Source organism: Scyliorhinus canicula, chromosome 10 (genome assembly GCF_902713615.1).
Source record: "Scyliorhinus canicula chromosome 10, sScyCan1.1, whole genome shotgun sequence".
Classification (NCBI taxonomy): domain Eukaryota; kingdom Metazoa; phylum Chordata; class Chondrichthyes; order Carcharhiniformes; family Scyliorhinidae; genus Scyliorhinus; species Scyliorhinus canicula.
In genome coordinates this window covers 11,365,096-11,387,283 of record NC_052155.1, presented here as the reverse complement: position 1 = coordinate 11,387,283, position 22,188 = coordinate 11,365,096, and the positions used below count along the sequence as shown (strand labels likewise).

Genomic DNA, 22,188 nt, shown 5'->3' with positions numbered 1-22,188 from the left:
TTGAACACATCTCTGTGTGTATCAGTGGTGCTGAGGTGGAGATGGTTGACAGCTACAAATTCCTCGGTGTCAACATCACCAACAATCTGGCCTGGTCCCCCCAAGTCGACGCTATGATCAAGAAAGCACAACAGCACCTATACTTCCTCAGGAAATTAAGGAAATTCGGCATGTCCACAATGATTCTTACCAACTTTTACAGATGCACCATAGAAAGCATCCTATCTGAGCTGCATCACAGCCTGGTATGGCAACTGCTCGGCCCGTGCCCGTACAAAACTACAGTGAACACAGCCCAGTTCATCACACAAACCCACCTCCCATCCATTGATTCTATCTACACCTCCTATTGCCTTGGGAAAGCGGGCAGCATAATCAAAGACTCCTCCCACCTGGGCTATTCTCTCTGCCAACCTCTTCCATCGGGCAGAAGATACAAAGGTTTGAGAACACGCACCACAGACTCCTGAATGACCCTCTTAGAGTCACTGATCTTGTGGACTGAACTGATCTTTCTACGCATCTTCTCTACAGTTGTAGCACTATATATTATATACTTCACCTGCTGTCTATATTCATGTATTTTCATTATGTATCTCATGTATTTATCGTATGTTCTATGTTTTCATGTATGGAGTGATCTGCCTGGACTGTACGCAAAATGATACTTTTATTGTACCTCGGTACACGCGACAATAAATCTAATGTTAGCACGATGTATTTAAAGAATAATTAACTAGAAAGCAAAATAAACAATGTTGTCCTTGTACAGGATCTTGATTAGGCCTCCGTTTCCAAAGCTGTGTTCAGTTTTGGTCTCCTGACATGGTTGGTGATAATGAGGCATTGGCAAGGGCTGTAAAATTAATTCCCAGTTTCATCAACTGGGGTCAAAGACCTTGGTCTCTATAATTTAAAAAAACATCAGAAATAGGAACACTTATAGGAGATCATCCCATACAAGAGGTTGCCATTCTTTCATTTAATCAGTATCAAGGAGATCTCCCAGACTAGTTCGACTTGACCAAGAGGGTTGGAGAGGATTTTTAAAAGTTTTTTTACTTCCTAATTGATCTGAATAATCTGTGTTTACACCTGCACACCCAAATCTATTGGCCCCAGGTAGGGTAGTGCATGTACATACTGTAACAAAAGATGTAATTCAACAATATAGGGTTGGTGAATAGTTATTTTGGAGTATTTAATGGCATGCAAATTCATGGTAATCAGGTTCACTGCCTTGCTGGGCAAGAACTTGATTCTGTCACTAACAAAGAGGATCGGAGGGGGGAGGGAGGGGGGGGGGGGGGGGGAGGGAGGGGGGGGGGAAGGAGGGGCGGCGGGGGGGGAGGTTTCTTTCTGACATCTCCTGGTGCAAATCCAGTTATGGCCCACTCGTGAGAGTTAGCGGCCATAACTGGGTTTGCGCATGCGGTGAGTGGGCCTGGAAAATCCCCCCACCCCCAGCTTCTTATTTTGCATTTTGCAGCTTGAAGTTTATTTACTTTGAAGATTGCTGGAGGCCATGAATATTGGTTGGTCATTACCTGGGAAATGATTAAAATGTGGAACTCGCCATCATCAGTACATTTGAGGTGACTAGCTTTGATATATTTAACTGAAAGCCAGATAAACACATGAGGAATCAAGGGAAAGAAGGATAGCTTGATGGAGTGAGATGAAGAAAGGTTGGGAAGAGGCTCATCGAGCCACAAACACTGGGTTGGACATGTTTGGGCCGAATGGCCTTTTTCTGTATCAAAAAGTACAGCAGGTGGTCTCGCCTGCCCTCACCAAAGCTCTGAGGCCACATTCCCGTGGTCTGTCGCAAATGGAAGGATAGCATTCAAATATTATGTAATAACTTTTTGGATGTGGCATTATAAGCATGTCTCTTGGAAGTAGGAGAAAACTTTTCATGACCGATTCAGTGATTTGGGTAAAATTATTGGACATGGTAATGAATGGAGCAGACTCAGCCGAGTGAATGCATTTTCTGATTCCATGCTTTATGACCTTCAATTCCTTTTTTTTCCTTTAATTTAGCAAGTTGAAAAAACTGAGTGAAGACAGCCTCACTAAGCAGCCTGAAGAGGTTTTTGATGTATTGGAAAAACTTGGTGAAGGGTAAGTGGCATAGCTTTTGAGGTAGTTTCTTTTTGAATGAACTTGATCCTTCCCTTACTATCATACTGCAACTAGAAACCGGAATCATTGCACAACTTTGAAGTGGTTTTGGTTTGTATTTTTCATGATTATATTGCTGATGGAAATTTGCATCTAAATTCTTTGTGATGCCCATTTGCCTACACTGGAATAGTTGGAAGAAGTGCAAATGCTGTGTGGGTTGGATTTTCTTCTTCCAAAGGAGGTGTGAGTCGGGTTGCGGAAGCCTGAACATTGTTTTTTTCCAGAAGGGGCGAGATCTACTGGCTGCGTCGCGCTCGAACGGGAGAAATGAGCAGCCAGTAAATACCATGTGAAGCCTCACGTGGGCTTACTGGCAGCCAGCACGCTTCGAGGTCAGAATCCCGACAACAATTGGCGTAACCAAGCGGTCTCGCTTAAGTAGGCTTAAACCTACTAAGGCAGACTCACCCAGGATCTACCAGCCTCCCGCCATCTACTAGCCTCCCCAGAGAGTCCCCAGGTGGGCGACATTCAGTACTGGTCCACACAAATTTGGACCCGATGGAACAGTTCCTAGGGGGTTTCCCCGGCCATCCGAGGCCCCTGGAGGGTCAGGGATAGGGCAGAGTGGCCCCTGGCCCACCCGCTGGAATGTGGGTACATTGGCACTGCCTGGCTTGGACCCTGGCACTGCCAAGGTGCCTGGGTGGTACTTCCAAGCTGGAAGGAGCACTGCCAGGATGACGCTACCAAGGGTCGGGGCCAGAGGGAGGGGCAAGACCCATGATAGGAGGAGGGGCGGGGGGGTGCCGGGCAATTAAGAAGGGGTGGTGATGGATGGGGGTCCTGAAAGAGAGGGGGGGTCAAGTAAGAGGCCGTGGGGGGGGGGGGGGGGTGTAAGGGATGAGTGGTGTGGGCTAATGCCCATTTGTGTGGGGGTTGACATTACCCTTGGGCTGTGGGGACCCACAAGCCCACTTAGTGTTCAGGCACCCTTTCAAAATGGCAGCCTGATCTCTGAGAAACCGGTCTGGCCAGCGAGTGCAGCCCCCCAGTGATGAAAATAATTCTTATAGAGTCATATATGTCTACAGCATGGAAACAGGCCCTTTGGCCCAGCTTGTTCATGCCGCCCAGTTTCTATCACTAAGCTAGTCCCACTTGCCCGCATTTGGCCCATATCCCTCTATACCCATCCTGCCCATGTAACTGTCTAACTGCTTTTTAAAGGAAAAAATTGTACCCGCCTCTACCGCTGCCTCTGGCAGCCTGTTCCAGATGCTCACCACCCTCTGTGTGAAACAGTTGCCCCTTTGGTCTCTTTTGAATCTCTCACCTCTCACCATAACCTGGCTTCGGTCGCCAAGCCAATTTTGTATCCAATTGGCTACCTCACCCTGGATTCCGTGAGATTTAACCTTTTGCAAACAACTTACCATGCGGTACCTTGTCAAAGGCCTTGCTAAAGTCCATGTGGACAACATCAACTGCACTGCCCTCATCTACCTTCTTGGTTACCCCTTCAAAAACCTCAATCAAATTTGTGAGACCTGACTTTCCCTTTACAAAGCCATGCTGACTTTCCCTAATTAGCCCGTGCCTGTCTAAATGCATGTAGTGTGGGCTAAACCGATGAGAAACTCCCCAGGGCCCCAAAAAGTGATTAAGTGTGGTTAGATAGCGGTGGGGAACTCTCTGGCAGAGCCAGGAAACTCACAGCAAAACCCACCACAAATGACACTTACAAACCTTTCTGTTAGATCATGCGCATGATTTTCCCCTGCCTTCCCAACCCCTCATGATTTTGGCGGGTTAGGTGCAAAACTTGCACATGTCTCTTCCGATGTCTGGGTCCACATTATGAGCACCATAAAAAAATTATATTTGCTCCTGGATACTATTTTGTGTGTGTTTAGTTTAGTTTAGTTTAGTTTAGTTTAGGTTTTGTAAGCCCGCTTGGGTAATTCAAACTCCACGCAGACAGTGATCCGGTGCTGGGAGCGGACATGGGTCCTCAGCGCTGCGAGGCAGCAATGCTAACCACTGTGCCACCATGCCGCCCGGAGATGCACTTTATTAACTAAGGTTTTGAAAATTTGCTTTAAAGTATGTATTTGTTTGGTGTGTATTGGAATAAAAACATCTTTCTTTATTCCAGATCATATGGCAGTGTTTTTAAAGCAATCCATAAAGAATCTGGCCAAGTTGTTGCCATAAAGCAAGTTCCAGTGGAGTCCGACCTACAGGAAATTATTAAGGAAATTTCAATAATGCAACAATGTGATAGGTATGAACAGTGGAATGTGGTAATTTCACTTAACAGCATAGTGCATTTTACAGATGTTTAACCTCAAGTGTTATAATTTAGTGAGCATGTAAATGTTTCAATGAGCGATAACCGCTGTCATACTATTTTTAGATCAAGTCCACTGAATAGAAGTGGAAGAGCTGCAACATGGGTTCAGGACATCTGTCTTTGATTGCTCGCTGTTCTTTCTCTGTTTCTCTTTCTAAGATACCTTTTGAGACTGGTACTCTTAACAGCCTTTGTCCACTTTGGAACTACAATTAAAAGCTGTTCCGCCAATAGCCAAATATCAAACAGGCTTAATCATATAGCTACTGGTCTGAGACCACTAACGACAGAATCCATCTCAGGCAGACAGTGCCTTGTTTATGCTGCCTGGCACTCTTTTTGAATTCTTATGGCTTTGCATTTCCCTGCTTGTAAGCACTGAGCTCCACCATTTGTGCGATTTTAAGTGGCTTGAGAGTCTCAAAACATTTCCAAAGTTATTTTTTGTAGACTTCAGAAGTGCTCAAGGAGATTGGTTTGATGCTAGCATTGTTCTCCCGTGGTTTTATATCCAGGATTTATACAACAGATTTGCTTGAGGACCGGTAAAAGAGCTCTTATTTATATTCTTCAGATAGGGTCCCCCTTCCACCCCTCCAGCCCTCCATATACAACGGATCATCATCCACCATTTCTACCAGTTTTAAAGTGATGCAACCACCAAACACATCTTCACCTGTCCTCCCTTTTCAGCATTCCATAGGGACTGCTCCCCTGAGGTGCCCTGGTCTACTCCTCAGTCATCCTTGACCTTTTCGTGAGAGCATGTGAGATGCACTGTCTGCTCTTTTAATGAAAATGAAATGAAAATTGCTTATTGTCACGAGTAGGCTTCAAATGAAGTTACTGTGAAAAGCCCCTAGTCGCCACATTCCGGCGCCTGTTCGGGGAGGCTGTTACGGGAATCGAACCATGCTGCTGGCCTGCTTGGTCTGCTTTCAAAGCCAGCGATTTAGCCCTGTGCTAAACAGCCACTCTCTTCCTCTACCACCTCTCTTCACGCTGTCCAAGGCCCCAAAACAGTCCGTCCAAGTGAAACAGTGATTTACTTGTACTTTTTTCAAGTTAGTTTACGATATTTGCTGCTCACAATCTGGTCTCATCTACATTATTGAGACTAATGCAGACTGGGTGACCGCTTTGCGGAACACAGCCGTTCAGTCTGCACACATGGACCCTGGTTACTTGTCATTTTAATTCTCCACCTTGCTCACCTTTGTTCATGATCTACCCATGCACATGGCTTCATTTGTGGGGGACATTGTGCCAGGTGGATTCGCCTGGTGGGGCTGGTTTAGCTCACTCAGCTAAATTGCTGGCTTTTAAAGCAGACCAAGCAGGCCAGCAGCACGGTTCGATTCCTGTACCAGCCTCCCCGGACAGGTGCCGGAATGTGGCGACTAGGGGCTTTTCACAGTAACTTCATTGAAGCCTACTCGTGACAATAAGCGATTTTCACTTTCACTTTCACTTTTCATTCAGAATCTGAAGCCATTCATCCAGCTTCTGAGCCCTGTGGCAGGTGGGCAATCCCGGCGCAGCAATTTCCAGGGATCGGGAAGGGAGGATCCCGATCTATCCCAGTGACGGCTGCGATTCTGAATTACAGCCTCCATATCCAAGCATCACCGAGGCTGCTTCCTGGTGACCGGCCCAGGTTAAAGGAAAGAAGCTTCAGATCAGGAGGTTCAGAAACTGCTAGGAAGCAGAGCCCCGACTGCCCACTGCTAGCTCAGTAACCAGACAAACGACTTCAGGATCCTAATATGATCCGACCGGTTAGCAGCCCCGGAGCTGCAAACGTGGTATGGATGTTGCAATCCGGAATTGCAGCCGCCACTGGGTGGATCGGAAGCCTCCCATCCCAATTCCTGGCTCCACCATCTTGAATAATTGTTTGATATAAGCATCCCTGCACCTGGCCACTACCTACTACTCATAGTAACATCATGGAGTAAAACAGTGCAACTGCGCGAACACGGAGTTGGCAGCAAACGCAGCCATTCAACATTACCGACTTTCGATAATCTCTGTCTCCATTTTGTTTTATGTGTTTATTTACCCCTTTTTTGTTTTGATGGTTGGTCTTCATCTTGTTTCTTTCTTTATCCCTTTATCTTGCATTCAGGTGGCTTTGATGTGGCACTTCATTCCTCATTTAGGCACAACTTGAGTTCCTTTACTATATCCGTTGCCACTCTTTTTGGCTATTGCATCAGGAAATCTTTTGTTATTTAATCTCCTCTATCACAGACTTTTTCCTTTGTTCTTCCTGCCCGCTATCCACTTCCACTGGTTTTAAGAGCTCTTAAATTTGCTGTCTTCAGTTCTGATGAAACATTAACTCTTTCTGTCCACTGATGCTGTCTGACCTGATCCAGTTCTCCAGCTTTTTTTTGGGCCTAATTCAGATTTTTAGCATCCGCATTATTTTATGTTTGATTTTAACTAACTTGCTGTTATAAAGTGCTAATTCTACTGTTAGTCAAAATTACAGCTTGAAACGCTTACTAGAGACATTCCACCTGTACCATATTCTCAAGTTAGTACTTATTCCTTGTTGTGCCTTTATCCCCAAATTAGCACTTGTTCCTCAATATATTTTTAAAAATTAATTCATGGGATTTGTGCATTGCTGGCTAGGCCAGTATTTATTACCCATCCCGAATTACCTTTCAACTTCCAACTTCCAGAGAGCATTTAAGAGTCAACCACATTGCTGTGCATCTGGAGTCGGAAGCATGTAGACCAGACCAGGCAAGGATGACCGCTTTCCTTCCCGTAAGAATTTAGGAACATGGGAACAGGAGTGGGCCATTCAGCCCCTCGAGCCTGTCCCGCCATGAGATCATGGCTGTTCTGTGACTGAACTCTATATACCTGCCTTTGGCCCATATCCCTTATTAAAGAGGCTGGTTTAGCACAGTGGGCTAAACAGCTGGCTTGTTATGCAGAACAAGGCCAGCAGCGCGGGTTTAATTCCTGCACCGGCCTCCCCGAACAAGCGCTGGAATGTGGCGACTAGGGGCTTTTCACAGTAACTTCATTGAAGCCTACTTGTGACAATAAGTGATTATTATTATTATTAATAATATCTTTGCTTCATATCTCAGATTTAAAATTAACAACTGAACTAGCTTCAACTGCTGTTTGTGGGCTAGAGAGAGAGTTCCAAACCTCTACCACCCTTTGAGTGAAGAGGTTCTTCCCAATATCTCTCCTGAACGGTCTGGCCCTTAATTTAAGACTATGCTCCCTAGTTTCAGAATCTCCAACCAGTGGAAATAGTTTATTTTTATCTACCCTGTCTTTCCATGATCATATTGTGAATACTTCGATCAGATCATCCCATAACCTTCTAAATTGTAGCGAAAACAGGTTTAATTTGAGTAATCTCCCCTCGAAACTCAACCCTCTAATCCAGGTATAATTTTTGTAAACCTATGTTGTAATCCCTCCAAGGCCAAAATATCCTTCCTAAGGTGTGGTGCCCAGAACTGCTCACAGTGACTCTGAGTGGGGTCTAGCCAGGGTTTTGTATAGCTGCAGCATAACCCCATGTCTTTATATTTGATTTTTCTAGATATAAAAGCTAGCATTTCATTAGCCTTTTTGGTAATTTCTTGCACTTGTTCCTGGCATTTTAGTAACTTATAAGTAAAAAAGATAGGTTTTTACAACAATTGACAACGGTTTCATGGTCACCATTAAACTGTTAATTCGAGATTCTTTATTGAATTCAAATTTCTCCACCTGCCATGTTGGGATTTGAACCTGGGTACCCAGAGAATTAGAACATAGAACATAGAACAGTACAGCACAGAACAGGCCCTTCGGCCCTCAATGTTGTGCCGAGCCATGATCACCCTACTCAAACCCACGTATCCACCCTATACCCGTAACCCAACAACCACCCCCCCCCCCCTTAACCTTACTTTTATTAGGACACTACGGGCAATTTAGCATGGCCAATCCACCTAACCCGCACATCTTTGGACTGTGGGAGGAAACCGGAGCACCCGGAGGAAACCCATGCACACAGGGGGAGGACATGCAGACTCCACACAGTGACCCAGCCGGGAATCGAACCTGGGACCCTGGAGCTGTGAAGCATTTATGCTAACCACCATGCTACCCTGCTGCCCCAATTACCCTGGGTCTCTGTATTACTAGTTCAATGACAATGCCACGATGCCACCACCTCCCCTCCACTCCATTGTCTCCACTCTGTGCTCCCATTCCCTGTCGTCTCCACTTTGTGCTCCCATACCTGGGGTACCTGGGGCTACATGTCATTGAAGGTTTCAGGACAGGCTGAGAAAGACTTCAGTTACACGGATTGATTAATTAAGGTGGGACTGTTCTGCTTGGAGAAGAAAAGCCTGAGAGAAGATTTGATAGAGGTGCTCAAAATCTGGGCAGAGTAGATAGGGAGAAAGTATAGAAGGGTTGTGAACCAGAGCACACTGAGTCAAGGAGATTTGCAAAAAAAAAAAAGCCAGTGGTGACAGGAGGAAAAACCTTTTGAAGTAGTGAGTGGCCAGGATCTGGAATGCACATCTTGACAGTGTGATGGAGAAAGATTTAGTATTAATTTGAAGTCGTGCCAAATTTGGATTCTTTCTCCCCCCAGCCCCCCACAAGAGTCCAGAGACTTAAAAAATAATTTCTTCATTGTGCAATCGTTTTAAAATAATACTGAAAAGCTTTCTGAGCTTTTGGTGTATATATAAGGTAAATTTTCCAACAGATCTATAAGCAAAGAGATGTGCAGATTTAATTTAAGTAGGAAAGCAAAACCAATTACAAATGCTGTATAGCTCATGTTTGCTCTCTCTTGGTTTCTATCTTCAGCTCCACTAACATATGCTACTGAACAGATGAGAAGTTGGGCACTTAGTTCCATGTACTCTGTTCCTGTCTTTATATTGTCTCATTCTGGAATGTAATATTTCACACAATCAAATCCTTAGTCAGTACTATTATTCAGCCATCTGTCTGCCAGGATTATCCAAAGTTATACAATTTAATCCACCTGAAGGCATTTTCTTAAAATGTTGATTATGTAATGGAGGCAGGTGCATCCGCCTCTTCTGGAAGTCAGCCAGTAGTCCCACTGGGATAACATGGTAAAGGATCTTTGGGACTGACCCCATTGAAATAGTTCTGTCTGCACTGTGGCTCGTCCTCACTACTTTTGAAATAACATATGGGTCCCATTCATTAAAAATATGCAACACAGTGCAATTCTGCCCACTCAAATGGATGTTCCAAATGACTATGCCACATGGGACCAGAATTTAGTTTTTAAAAAGCTAACCTTAATTCTTCAGTGGCAGTGGACCAGTAGCTCGCTTTGATAGATCTACATTCTGTGTTTTTATGGCACTCACAATTATACTTGCGCAATGGATGGATCAATTTATGTCAAGTTGCATGTGCTGATTGCCTTACAATGTGTTTTCAAACCACTCGAAGCTAATTTTGAAACATTCCCATCCTGTAGTAATACATTTAAAAGAAATGACTTGCTTTGCTTTCTTTTAATCAATGTGAGGAACTAGAAACTGTGGGCATGATTTAACGGAAACATTTATAAGTGTCATTTTGGACGTGATTGGCGGGGTGTTTCTCGACGGCTGTGCTCGCGAGATCGCAGACCCTATTTAACGGCACTTAGTGTCGGAAATGAGTCGCCATGGGTTTCTCGCCATCACTGGTTGTCTCGCTAGACTTTCGCCTCAGCGTCTCGCTGGTAACAAGGGGGAGCTGCTTTTAAGCGCTCCCTCACCACTCACTCCCAGTCAACACTGGCATGGCAGCGGGCAGACCTGTTCCTTGGTTTGCCGATGCCGACCAGGCCAAGCTTCTCAATATCGTTGATGCGAGTGGGCATCCTCTTCCCCCGAGGGGGTTGGAGGACTTGTAGCAGGACCACTAATACTGCCTGGGAGGCAGTGGCAGTGGTTGTCAGTGAGGGTACATGATGAGGAGGACCAGCGTCCAATGTTGGAAGATGACCAACGACCTCCACTGAGCTGCTGGGGTACGCTACCATCTGTTTTCTGGCAGTTCTACCTTCCCCCTAAAATTCGCAAACACCCCTCCTCACAAATCACTAGCTGTCACCTCATACTGTCCCCACATCCCATCTATGTGTTTGTTCCTCAGCAGCCCCTGGCACCCACCAGCCCAACCCCTTCATGTCCAGTTGTGGTACCCACACATGCCATCTGCTGTAGGCCCCCATGATCCATCAAACGCGTGGCTCACAAAGCCCTCTCTTAGTCCCTGCAGGAGAAGATAGTCTATAATAAGCAGGAAAGGGCCAAGATGAGGAACAGAGTACCAGAGATCTGAGTCCTCACCCCCTATGAGGAACGGGCCCTCGGAATCATGGGGCTGTTCAAGGAGAGAGCAGTGACTGACAGCGAGGCTGGCTTATGCACAGAGAGGTGAGGATCCACTGCCCCTTCAATAAGATGATCCCCCCCATACCACCCAGGAGACGACCATGGATGAGAGCTCTGAGGAGATCACCATCGAGGCGTCACAACTATCACCACCACCTTCCACCAGCGTAAAGGTACACACTTCGGTGGGCACCATTAGTGGACAGCTTCTGGGGCACAATCTGGTGAGCACCACACAGTTGTTGATGCACATCAGGTGGAGGCACGAACATCCAAGGGAGTCAGCAGTTTGGGAGGGGGGGAGGGACCCAAGGATCTGCTGAGTCCCAGGCAGATGCCGAGCCTCTGGACAAGGTTCTCCCAGAGCTGATGCAGTGCTCGGACACGGCAGTGAGATTCAGGAGGCGAAGTCTGAAACGTTCCAGCGAATGCACAGCCGATTGGAGGAGTCCCAAAGGCTACAGATACAGGAGATGATGCTGACAATGCGTGGCATCGAGGCTAACCGTGCTAGACCGCAGTGGAAAGCTTGGAGCAGGACGTCAGCATCTTGAGTGGTGATGTCCAAAGCATGGCTTGGTCCGTGACGACCATGGCGGAGGGCCTCGACTTTATGTCCAGTCGATGAGGGGCATGTCCCAGACACAGGTGGACATTGCCGAGGCACTCCAGACATGGTCCAGACACTGAGGATCATCGTTGAGGATATCAACACCATGGTGCAGATAATGGGGAGTTGCCAGGATGGGCAGAGCCAGATGGCGCAGAGACCTGTTGAGCACACTCCAGCTGCCCCTCTGTCCCATGGGGACCACCCAGGGCCCTACGGGCAACTTCAGGGAGGAGGAAACACTGGAGGCCAACCCGGGGCGTGCTACCAAGGAGACGACTGCGGTCTCCAGTTCTTCCAAATCCCCCTCTCCTGACACTGGCATATCGGAAGGGCAGTGGGCAGTGGGAAAAACAGGGTAGCATGGCGCCGCCAATGACACCAGTAAGTTCGTCGGGGCCAGACATCGTCTGGCTCCAGGCCCTCCAGACGATGTCTGGCAAGGGTATCGAAGGGCACAGGGCGTGAATATCCTTGACTTCTAGCATGTTTAACCCGCAGTGATCTGCCAGTTACATGCAGCACTCACCTCACCAGCAACAAAAGCATCAATCTGCCAAAGCATTTCTTCAATGGCGTTAGCAGGTAGCCCATTGTGAACAGTGTTGTGCACCAGGTCTTGCAGCATCTTCTTGCTTCAAACTAGATTGACTTTTGAATTTGCACGTCCCCCTGAGCCCAATGTTCTAGGACCCAGGTATCTACGAAAGAATTGTCCTTCTTTCCGGCTACAGAAAAGGAAGGAAACAGCAACAGCAGCCTCCAGGCATCTGTAGCCACCAGCAGGAAACGCAACCTGTAGCTGCAAAGCGCTCGCACAACTAACCAGGCCAATTCCTTATTATCAATAGCCTTCAGCTGTGAATCTAGAGGCTGCTCACAGTCAAAGGGACATGATGTCAAGCCCCTCCGCCATGGTCGTTGCCATTCCCATTTGAGAGCGGGACATGTCCTCCAGAACCTCATTAAGGTCAGCCTGGTACTGGGTGACATCCCCAGCGAGTAGGACAGTCTGTGAAGACCCTCAGTCATGGCCGTCACCGACTGCACTATTTCCTGCACACCTTCACTAATGGTGCCGATGTCGTGCACCAGATTTTCCACTAAGGTCGCCACCCTATCAGTGTTGGCCTCGGCCGCATTGCCGGCGACATCTCCTGTGCCTGTTGCCCCTGGGACTCCTCCAATCGGTCATGGATCGACTGGTGTGCGCTGACATCTCCCTCTGAATGTCTGACCACTCCCTATCGTCTCCATCTTCTCTGGGATTACCTCTTTCATAGGCTCAGCCCCAGACTGGGACCCAGCTGGGTCCTAGAATCAATCAGCCCTCAACTGCTGTCTCGCCTGGGGCCTCCTGCCTCCACCTGATGTGCATCAGCCTAACATTTCCCACCAAGGTGTGTGTATCTGCGCTGGTGGAGGGTGGGGATGACAGCTGTGACTCCTCGGTCGTGTCTTCCTTAGAGCTCCTCTCCAAGGTGGTCTCCTGGGAGGCTGGAGTGGTTCCTCACCTCTGTGGCGTCCAACAACCTCTGCATTTGTGACCACCCTGTCCTCTGCCACCGCCAGTCTGGGCTCTCTCCCGGTGATTCTGTGACAACTTTTCCTGAGGGGAGACAGAAAAAGGGCATTGTTAGCCGCATGCATGATGCACAGTGGTGGAAGGGGGTGAAGGAAGTGTTGGCGGGTGGGGTTGAAGGGACGGGGGTGATGGAGGGAGGGCTGGGTGTCGCATGGAGGGCTGGGTGAGGTGGATGCTCACAGGGGGTGCAAAGGCCTCGGGGGGGGGGGGGGGGGGGGGGGGGATGTGTGTGTTGGTGTCGATTTACTCATGCTGGCTGGTGTGGGTCATTGACCTTATTCCGGCACTGGAGGTCAGTCCTCCTGGTCACACTCCTGGCGCTCACAACCGCCGCCACCTCATCCAATGCAGCACTAGCTGCCCTGTGACTGATCCTCGGGGACCCTTGCGGAAACAGGACATCCCTCCTGGCCTTCACTGCGACTCGGAGCCTCCCCAGATCTGCATCCTCGAATCTTGGGGCCGGTTCCTCAGCGTCATTGTTTGCGAGCTGACTGGGGTTGGCTGAGCAAGTGCAGTTTAAGTGCTGCTCGACCTTATTAGTGGGGGGCTGGCAAACATGGTGCTGGCGAATCGGCTGGCGAGTCTTCAATTGTGGCGAGAAGCTCGTGGAGCCTCGTTAAGTGGACCAATTAACGCTGAATAGTGTTGCCGCCCTCACTGGGCAGTTCCCGCTCGCTACAACACTTCGTTCCGGATAATCGTGCCCTTAGTCTATATAAAGTTACTTCCTCTGAACCAATTCCCCAACTACCATTGTGGCATTAAACAATATTCCAGGGTGATTGTTATTATATCGATTCTGATGATCTAACCTCCATACCTGCATTTTCGATGTGTTTTGCAAGAACCAGTATTGCCACCTTCCTCCCTACCAGCCTGCACATTCAAAACATTGTTCTCTGGTACTTCTGTCACCTCCACAGCCAAACATATCTCCCCTCCCCTTTCACCATTCTGAAGGTATTGTTCTCTCTGGGAGACCCTGATCCACTCCTCAGTCATCAGGAGATTCAACATTTGCCCTTCTACCTCCTCCTCCTCCTCACTGCCCGAGGCCCCAATCACTCTGTCCAATTTATTTGCAGTGTTTTGAGTTTAGTATACTGTGCTAGCTGCTCCGAATGTAGATTGGAATTCCGCTTTGCAGAGCTCCGCTTATTTTGTTTCCTCCTCTCCCCTTTTCCCAATGTCCGTGCCTGAAACCATTTACATCTCTAACTTTACCCATTCCTGACAACAGGTGAATCCAAAATCGGTTTCTCTCTCAACAGATGCTTCCTGACCCGTGGGCATTTCCACAATTTTCTGTTTCTATTTCATGTTTCCACCATCTGCACTGTTTTGCATTTCTATAGACGTTATCTGGACAATGTCCTGTGCAGAAGATTGAATAGCTGAGCGTGTAGCTCTTTTGTATTTGAATTTTAATGCGGGGGTGGAATGATGTCCAATTGGTCAATAGTACTGTGGACAAAGCTGTTTGTGGGGGGGGGGGGGGGGAACGGGAACGGACTGTGACTGGCTGTCTCAGCTACCTATGGCTGATCTCTAAGGCAGTTCAAGAACATTTGTGCGGGAGATGGAAACTTACGATTTTGAACTCTTACTTTGTGCTTTTTCCTCCCTCCCCCGTCCCTCACCCAGTACTTATGTCGTGAATTACTATGGCAGCTACTTTAAAAATACAGACCTCTGGATAGTTATGGAATATTGTGGAGCTGGATCTGTGTCTGATATTATCCGACTACGAAACAAAACTGTAAGTGTACTAAATTTATTAATGTAACTGGAATTGAAGTTTTTTTTTTCCCTTTGCAGAACATGGAAAGAAGTTGTGACCTCAGTGACAAATGTGAAAAATTTCGCTTTAACGTGTGTTTTGCAAAAGGACATTTTTAGATTAATGTACATTGAATCACGTGTTCTGACATGGAAGAACATTCTTTCTGTCCACTGTTGAAATAACACGCTTGCACCACGCTGGATATGTGTGTCGGATGATTACTGTTTTATTTGAGTTAATCAGAATTTGCAGCTATTACAAGACCAAGACGGTTTGAAAAAAAATCTAGATTTTTTTTTCATACCACCTTGAGAAATATTCAATATTACAGTGCCCTCTTCTGATTTACATTTGCCATTACATATTAGTTAAATACAAATATTTTGTGGAGGTTTTTTTCGTAAATCAAAAATTGATTTATGTCAATCTGCAATTTATTCTCCTCACTTCGATCTCTTTTAAAAACTATCACAAAGGATTTTGTTTAGCTTTAATGTTGTCTTGTTTCGGGTTAAGGGAGAAGAACATTTTAAAGAATGTGTACGTGCTGAAGGCTGCAGAGGGTTTATTGACTGAATTAATAACTGTCAGCTCTTTCGCTTCAGTTCTGTTTGTTATTCAGTATCACCTGCAACTTGGTTAGTAGCACTCTTACCTCTGATTTAAACGTTGGTGGGCTCAAGTCCCCACTCCAGAGACTTAGCACAAAACTTTGGCAGAACTGAGGAAGTGTTGCACTGTTGGCGATGTTATATTTTGGATAAAATTTTAAACTGAGGTGGGATGGATGTAAAAGATTTCACTGCATGATTTTGAAGCGGGAGTCCTGGCCAATATTTATCGTTCAAATAATATCACTAAAGCAAATTATATGGTCAATATCAAATTACTGTTTGTGGGTGCCATGTTTCGATTACAACAGGGACTGCACCTCAAAAAGTACTTCGGCCATAAAGTACTTTGGGATTGTGAAAGGCGCTATATAAATGCAGGTCTCTCTTTCTCGCCCACCTGTCGCACTTTGTTGCACAACCTCACGCCCTCTGACCCCTCCCCTTATCATAGAATTTACAGTGCAGAAGGAAGCCATTCGGCCCATCAAGTCTGCACCGGCCCTTGGAAAGAGCACCCTACTTAAGCCCACGCCTCCACCCTATCCCCGTAACCCAGTAACCCTACCTAACCTTTTTGGACACTAAGGGCAATTTATCATGGCCAATCCATCTAACCCACGCATCTTTGAACTGTGGGAGGTGACTGTCCAGAGCACCCGGAGGAAACCCACACAGACACGGGGAGAACATGCAGACTCCGCACAGACAGTGACCCAAGCCAGGAATCGAACCTGAGACCCTGGAGCTGTGAAACAACTGTGCTAACCACTGTGCCCCTGTGCTGCCCATAATGCGCTTTGATATGCTCTGTCACCCTCTTTGACTCCCCTCTCTTTGCGTCAGCAACTCTTCCAAGCTAGTGTCTTAAAGGATACAATGTAAAAAATCTTTAAAGTGAAGGATGTAATAAACCTCTGGTGCAACTCTTACTGATGGATGACTTTGACATATCAACACGCAGTCCCACAAACAAGTTTGTTTGTATGATTCCTCACTTGGTGAGTTTCCAGACTGAGTTTTTTATCAAATCTCTTGAATCGATTCTGGAAAACTGCTTATACGAGTTACACCTTCCTTCCAACAGTCACAAGCACTACTTTGCTCAGTTGGCAAAGATTGTTTTGCACAAAGAGACCTTGCACTTGCACAGAATCTTGTCATGCCTGCCAGTTGCATCTCAAAAATTATTTTTGCACTCCAAAAGGTATATGCATTTATATGTGACATTCAACAGAGTAAATTGTTCTGCGTGCTTCAAAGGAGCATTATGAGATACAATTTAGGGCGAAGACATGTAACTGTCAACTGTAGCTCAGTGTGTCACTCTCTTGCTTCTGATTCTAGAGGTTCTTGGTTCAAACCTCCTTCCAAAATTTGAGCACTGCAGTATTGAGGGAGTACTACACTGTCACAGATGCTGTATTTCAGATGAAACTTTAAACTGAGGCACCATCTGCCCTCTTGGTTGAATGTATTCCAAAGAAGAGCAGGGAAATTATCCCGGTTTCATGGCGAAACTCCCAGACTGGGGTGAATAGCTCTTGTGGCCATCTTGGGAGAGTTGAAGGCTAAGGGGGTAAAGAATCACTGACAGAAAATCTGGACAGGATCCCCAAATATGTTAGCTTCTCAGCAGCTCCTGCAGCCAAGCTGGTGCCAGGTGTAGTTCCTTGCATTTCTTTAACTCAAGTGGAGAAGGTAGCCCTGATGTTTGGGTAGCCCAGGTTTTCCATAAATGTTGCCCAGACATGTGGCCTGGCAAGGACAAGTGACGTGATGCGTCGAGTGTGTGGGTGTTGAGAGTTAAATTGCTAATTTGATTTTTGTCTTCATTCTACACCTCTGACTAGCAGCAGCATGAGAAAGAAAACCACGTGGTTCTCCCTGTCAGTACAATCTCTCCATTGTTAAGTCCTCAGTTCTGCCTCCTTATGGTGCCTTACAGAAACTCTGTCTTTCACGGTCACACACAAAAGCCTGAGAGAATTTCTGAGGAGGTTTGGCCCCCAGATATGTGGTGTGCAGGCCCACTGGCATGTGGTGTGCAGGCCCACTGGCATGTGGTGTGCAGGCCCACTGGCATGTGGTGTGCAGGCCCACTGGCATGCAGACATGCCCTGGCACTCATGGTCCAAACGTCCAGCTATCACAGAAAGCACCTCCCCATTATCACATGGGTGTTTGTGGAAGCTTGCAGTGTACAAATTGAATGCTGTGTTTTTCCTGCTACAATGCTGACTCCTCTTCAAAAATGTTGTATGGCGCTTTGGGATTTCCTGCAATGGTGACTGGCGTCATGTAAATGCAAGTCTTTCACCCTTCCTTTCTGTCAGGATTAATTAGGCCAAGTTATTGAAAGCTTCTTCAAAGAGCTTTATGGAGCATCTTAAAGGAAGAGAGAGGTGGAGAGGTTTGGAGAGCAAATTCCAGAGCTTGGGGGCCTGGGCATTTGGAAACATGGACACCAATGGTGGAGCAATAAAAAGTGGGAATGCACAAGAGGCCAGAATCGGAGGAGCACAATCACTTTGGAGAGTTGCGAGACTGGAGAAGGTTGTCGAGGAAGTTTAAAACGAGGCAGAGAATCTTGTGCCATTTTTGTGGTGATTAGAGAGACCGTAATTTCAGCGTGATGTCCATGATTGTTTTATGATTTAAAATGTTTACTGTCATGCATTGAATTGCTCTCTATATATAGTATTGCCATCTATATATGAATCTTTTTGCATTTGAGGCCCCCCAATGCCTTGTTATAAAATTTTATTCCCCCTATAGCATACGCAAGCATTTTCTCTGTGCAAAAAAAAATGTTGCCTGTTCTTATATAATTTATTCTCCGTAATTAAATGTTCCGGGGTTTCACAGATTCACTGGACGGTACTTGTGCACAAATTACAAATTGCAGTTAAGGTATATTCCAACTTCCAGGACAAATAAAACTAAGATTCCAGTAACTGTCTTCATACTTCCTTAATTTAGCAGATTTCAAAATATATTTTTTGTTAGAGTTTTATAATTTTTTACAGAAAACACAACAAATTTTTCAAAGCACAACTGGTACACTACATAACAAGCATTTCTGCGGATCTAAGAACGACAGGATAAATTCACAACAATGGTTCTTGAGAACTAGTGCGTCTATTTATAGACCGGCTCAGTCAGAAAATGCGGGGGTGGGGGGCACCCATACTGCCGGTGGCGCTCTGCACATTTGCAGGCCACAGTGGGCAGTCTGTGGGGTGTGCAGCGAGATGGCTACCTTGAGGCCACAGCAAAGGCGGTCCGTGCTCGACTACCCCAATCCCAGGGTGATACCCTGACTCCACGGCCCATCCCCTGGTCGCCCTCTTGCCACTCCCCCCAGCCATGGCAGACATCCGACCGGCCAGCGGCACAATTGGCAGCCTTTTGTTGCGCCTTTGGTAACTGGCTTATCGCCTCTCTCTCCCTTATTGGCCATGGCTTCAGTTTCTCAATTTGAAATACCACATGTGAACTGCGCAGTCCTCACTTCTGCCTGGTGGAGGTGGAGCATGGGATCCCGGAAAATACCGGGTCAGGCCTGTTAATGATATGCTAACCGCCATTACTGTACAATTAGCATTCACGCCATGATTGAGGCGCCGGAGCATTTTCGGCTGACTTGCGATAATTCACCCTCTTGCGATTCTCCACCCTCTTGCGATTCGCGATGGTGGTGTTGTTGACAGAGAGTTCCGCGCCTGATCTCTGCAGGCTGCAAAAGCACAATAACTCCCCAGGGCTTCCCCAGTCAAACCACGATGCAATAGCCCAGGCTGAAAAACACATTCCTTCATCAATTTCATGTGTTGTTTTCATCCTAGAAGCAAAACAAAATCCTTTTCAATATACTCATTTTAGCCCCAGGCAGTTAACCATTAAATTTGGCTACTACAATTATAATTCAATTTTCCTGGGCAGCACGATGGCCCAGTGGTTAGCACTGTTGCCTCATGCCGCCACGGACCTGGGTTCAATCCCGGCCCCGGGCCACTGTCCATGTGGAGTTTGCACATTCTCTCTGTGTTTGCGTGGGTCTCACCCCCACAACCTCAAAGATATGCAGGAACTGCCAGGCACTTGAGGCACATCAAGGAGATAGCAGAATTAATCCCTGTGTGTCAGACTCAGAGTAAAATGCAAGTGGTGCAGTATCCTGAACTGTGCAGCTTTCATTGTATTGCGCACCAAAGTTTTATTAGCATAATCCCATATACTGCCCATGTCTCCTCCTAAATGTTAGTTGCCAAATCTCTTTCCCAAGTCTGCAAAGTCCGCAATGTACTAACACAGGGTCTGGAGCAGAAGGTATCATAAAACTTGCTAATGAACTGTTCAGGCTCCGCAGAAATCAGGATGTTTTCTACCGGGGAAGAAATAGAGTCAAGATGCAAAGTTGCCTTGTGAAGGATTGTGATAGTCACCACTGTTGTATTCTATTGTCTATATGGGTTTTACGGTAAGGCCCCTGTAATACAGATATGGGGGTAGATCCCTGCCTACTGGCTCCGCCCAGTAGGCGGAGTATAAATGTGTGTGCTCTCCATACAGCAGCCATTTTGTCAGCTGCTGTCGGAGGCCAGACATCTCTGTGTAATAAAGCCTTGATCACATTCTACTCTCGGCTCGTGGTAATTGATCGTGCATCAATTTATTACACAGAGGTTTTTCAGAGATACACCTCCGCATCAAGCCGGATCGCCTGCAGCTGCTTCCTCAAGCAGACAACGCCAAAAATGATTTCGAACATTGGCTAGCCTGCTTTGAAGCATACATCGGGTCTGCGCCAGACCCAATCCCAGAAGCACAGAAGCTCCAGATTCTGTACACACGGCTGAGCTCCAACGTTTTTCCCCTCGTCCAGGACGCGCCGACCTACGCAGAAGCCATGGCGCTACTGAAGGAGAATTACGCTCAGCGGACCAACAAGATCTATGCCAGGCACCTCCTGTCCACGCGGCACCAACTTCCCGGTGAGTCTGTGGAAGAATTCTGGCGTGCCCCGCTCACCCTGGTGAGAGACTGTGACTGCCAGGCCGTTTGGCCACTGAACATTCGAACCTGCTGATGAGAGACGCGTTCATTACGGGCATAGGGTCTGACGACATTTGCCTTCGCCTCTTAGAAGGGGCCACGCTTGACCTTGCAGCGACCAAGAAACTAGCACTCTCGCTTACGGTCGCCTCACGCAACGTACAGGCTTATGCCCCCGACCGCACGGCCCACCCAGCCCCTGTGCATCGAGGGCCCCGCCGGCGGCCACCCCATCGTGGACCCCATCAGCGACCGCCCCAGCCAAACCCACGCCTGCGCGCGCGGCAGCCAACCAACACCAGGGGACCCAAATGCTACTTCTGCAGACATACAAAACACCCCCGGCAGCGCTGCCCGGTGCAGAGCGCGCTCTGCAAGGCCTGTGGCAAGAAGGGACATTTCGCTGCATTGTGCCAGGCCGGCTCAATTGCTGCTATTGTCCTGGCATCCCCCACGTGCGGCTAGTGGGTGCCGCCATCTTCCCCTCCTCGGCCAACGTGTGGCCCGTGGGCGCCGCCATCTTGCCTGCCTCAGAACCAATTGGCGCCGCCATCTTGCCTGCCCCAGGACACGTGCGGCCCGAGGGCACTGGACCCCTGCCCGTCGGGCTCCTCATCAGGCTGCTCATCGCTTGCAACCGCCGACGACCAGCTGCGTCGTGCCTTGGTCACGATTGATCAGTCTCGACTGCACAACCTCGCGACCGCTTCGACAAAGGTGAAGGTCGACGGGCACGAGATATCCTGCTTTCTGGACTCCGGAAGCACTGAGAGCTTCATCCACCCCGATACGGTAAGTCGCTGCTCCCTCGTTGTACACCCCGCTAACCAAAGAATCTCCCTGGCCTCCGGATACCACTCTGTGGCGATCCGGGGGTACTGCATTGCCACTCTCACCATCCAGGGCGTAGAGTTCAGCGGCTTTCCGCTCTACGTCCTCCCCAACCTCTGCGCTGTCTTGCTACTCGGCCTGGACTTCCATTGTAACCTCCAGAGCCTAACCCTTAAATTTGGCGAGCCCCTACCACCGCTTACTGTTTGCGGCCTTGCGACCCTTCAGGTCGACCCGCCTTTCGTTTTTGCAAACCTAACCCCGATTGCAAACCCGTCGCCACCAGGAGCAGACGGTACAGCGTCCAGGACAGGACCTTCATCAGGTCTGACCCCAGCGGCTGCTGCGGGAAGGTTTTATCGAGGCCAGCAATAGCCCCTGGAGAGCCCAAGTGATAGTGGTGAAAACCGGGGAGAAAAACAGGATGGTCGTTGACTAGTCAGACCATCAACCGGTACACGCAGCTCGACGCGTACCCCCTCCCACGCATATCTGATATGGTCAATCAGATTGCACAGTACCGGGTCTTCTCGACAGTGGACCTGAAATCTGCCCACCACCAGCTCCCCATCCGTAAGGCAGACCGCCCAAACACTGCGTTTGAAGCAAATGGCCGCCTTTACCTTTTCCTTCAGGTTCCCTTCGGCGTCACCAACGGGGTCTCGGTCTTCCAACGGGAGAAGGACCGAATGGTTGACCAGTACAGACTGAGGGCAACTTTCCCGTACCTGGACAACGTCATCATCTGCGGCCACGACCAGCAGGACTCCGACGCTAACCTTTCCAAATTACTCCACACCGCCACTCT

At 47.8% G+C, this 22,188-nt stretch overlaps 1 protein-coding gene across 1 annotated transcript in view; it reads left to right on the top strand.

Annotated features, from left to right (window-relative positions):
• Positions 1 to 22,188, top strand: part of stk3 (serine/threonine kinase 3 (STE20 homolog, yeast)) — a 448,024-nt gene that overhangs the window by 75,902 nt on the left and 349,934 nt on the right. Inside the window, exons 2-4 of the mRNA XM_038808612.1 lie at positions 2,047 to 2,127; positions 4,289 to 4,417; positions 14,742 to 14,856. Of these exons, the coding sequence (XP_038664540.1) occupies positions 2,047 to 2,127; positions 4,289 to 4,417; positions 14,742 to 14,856 (325 nt within the window). The remainder of the gene's footprint in view (positions 1 to 2,046; positions 2,128 to 4,288; positions 4,418 to 14,741; positions 14,857 to 22,188) is intronic.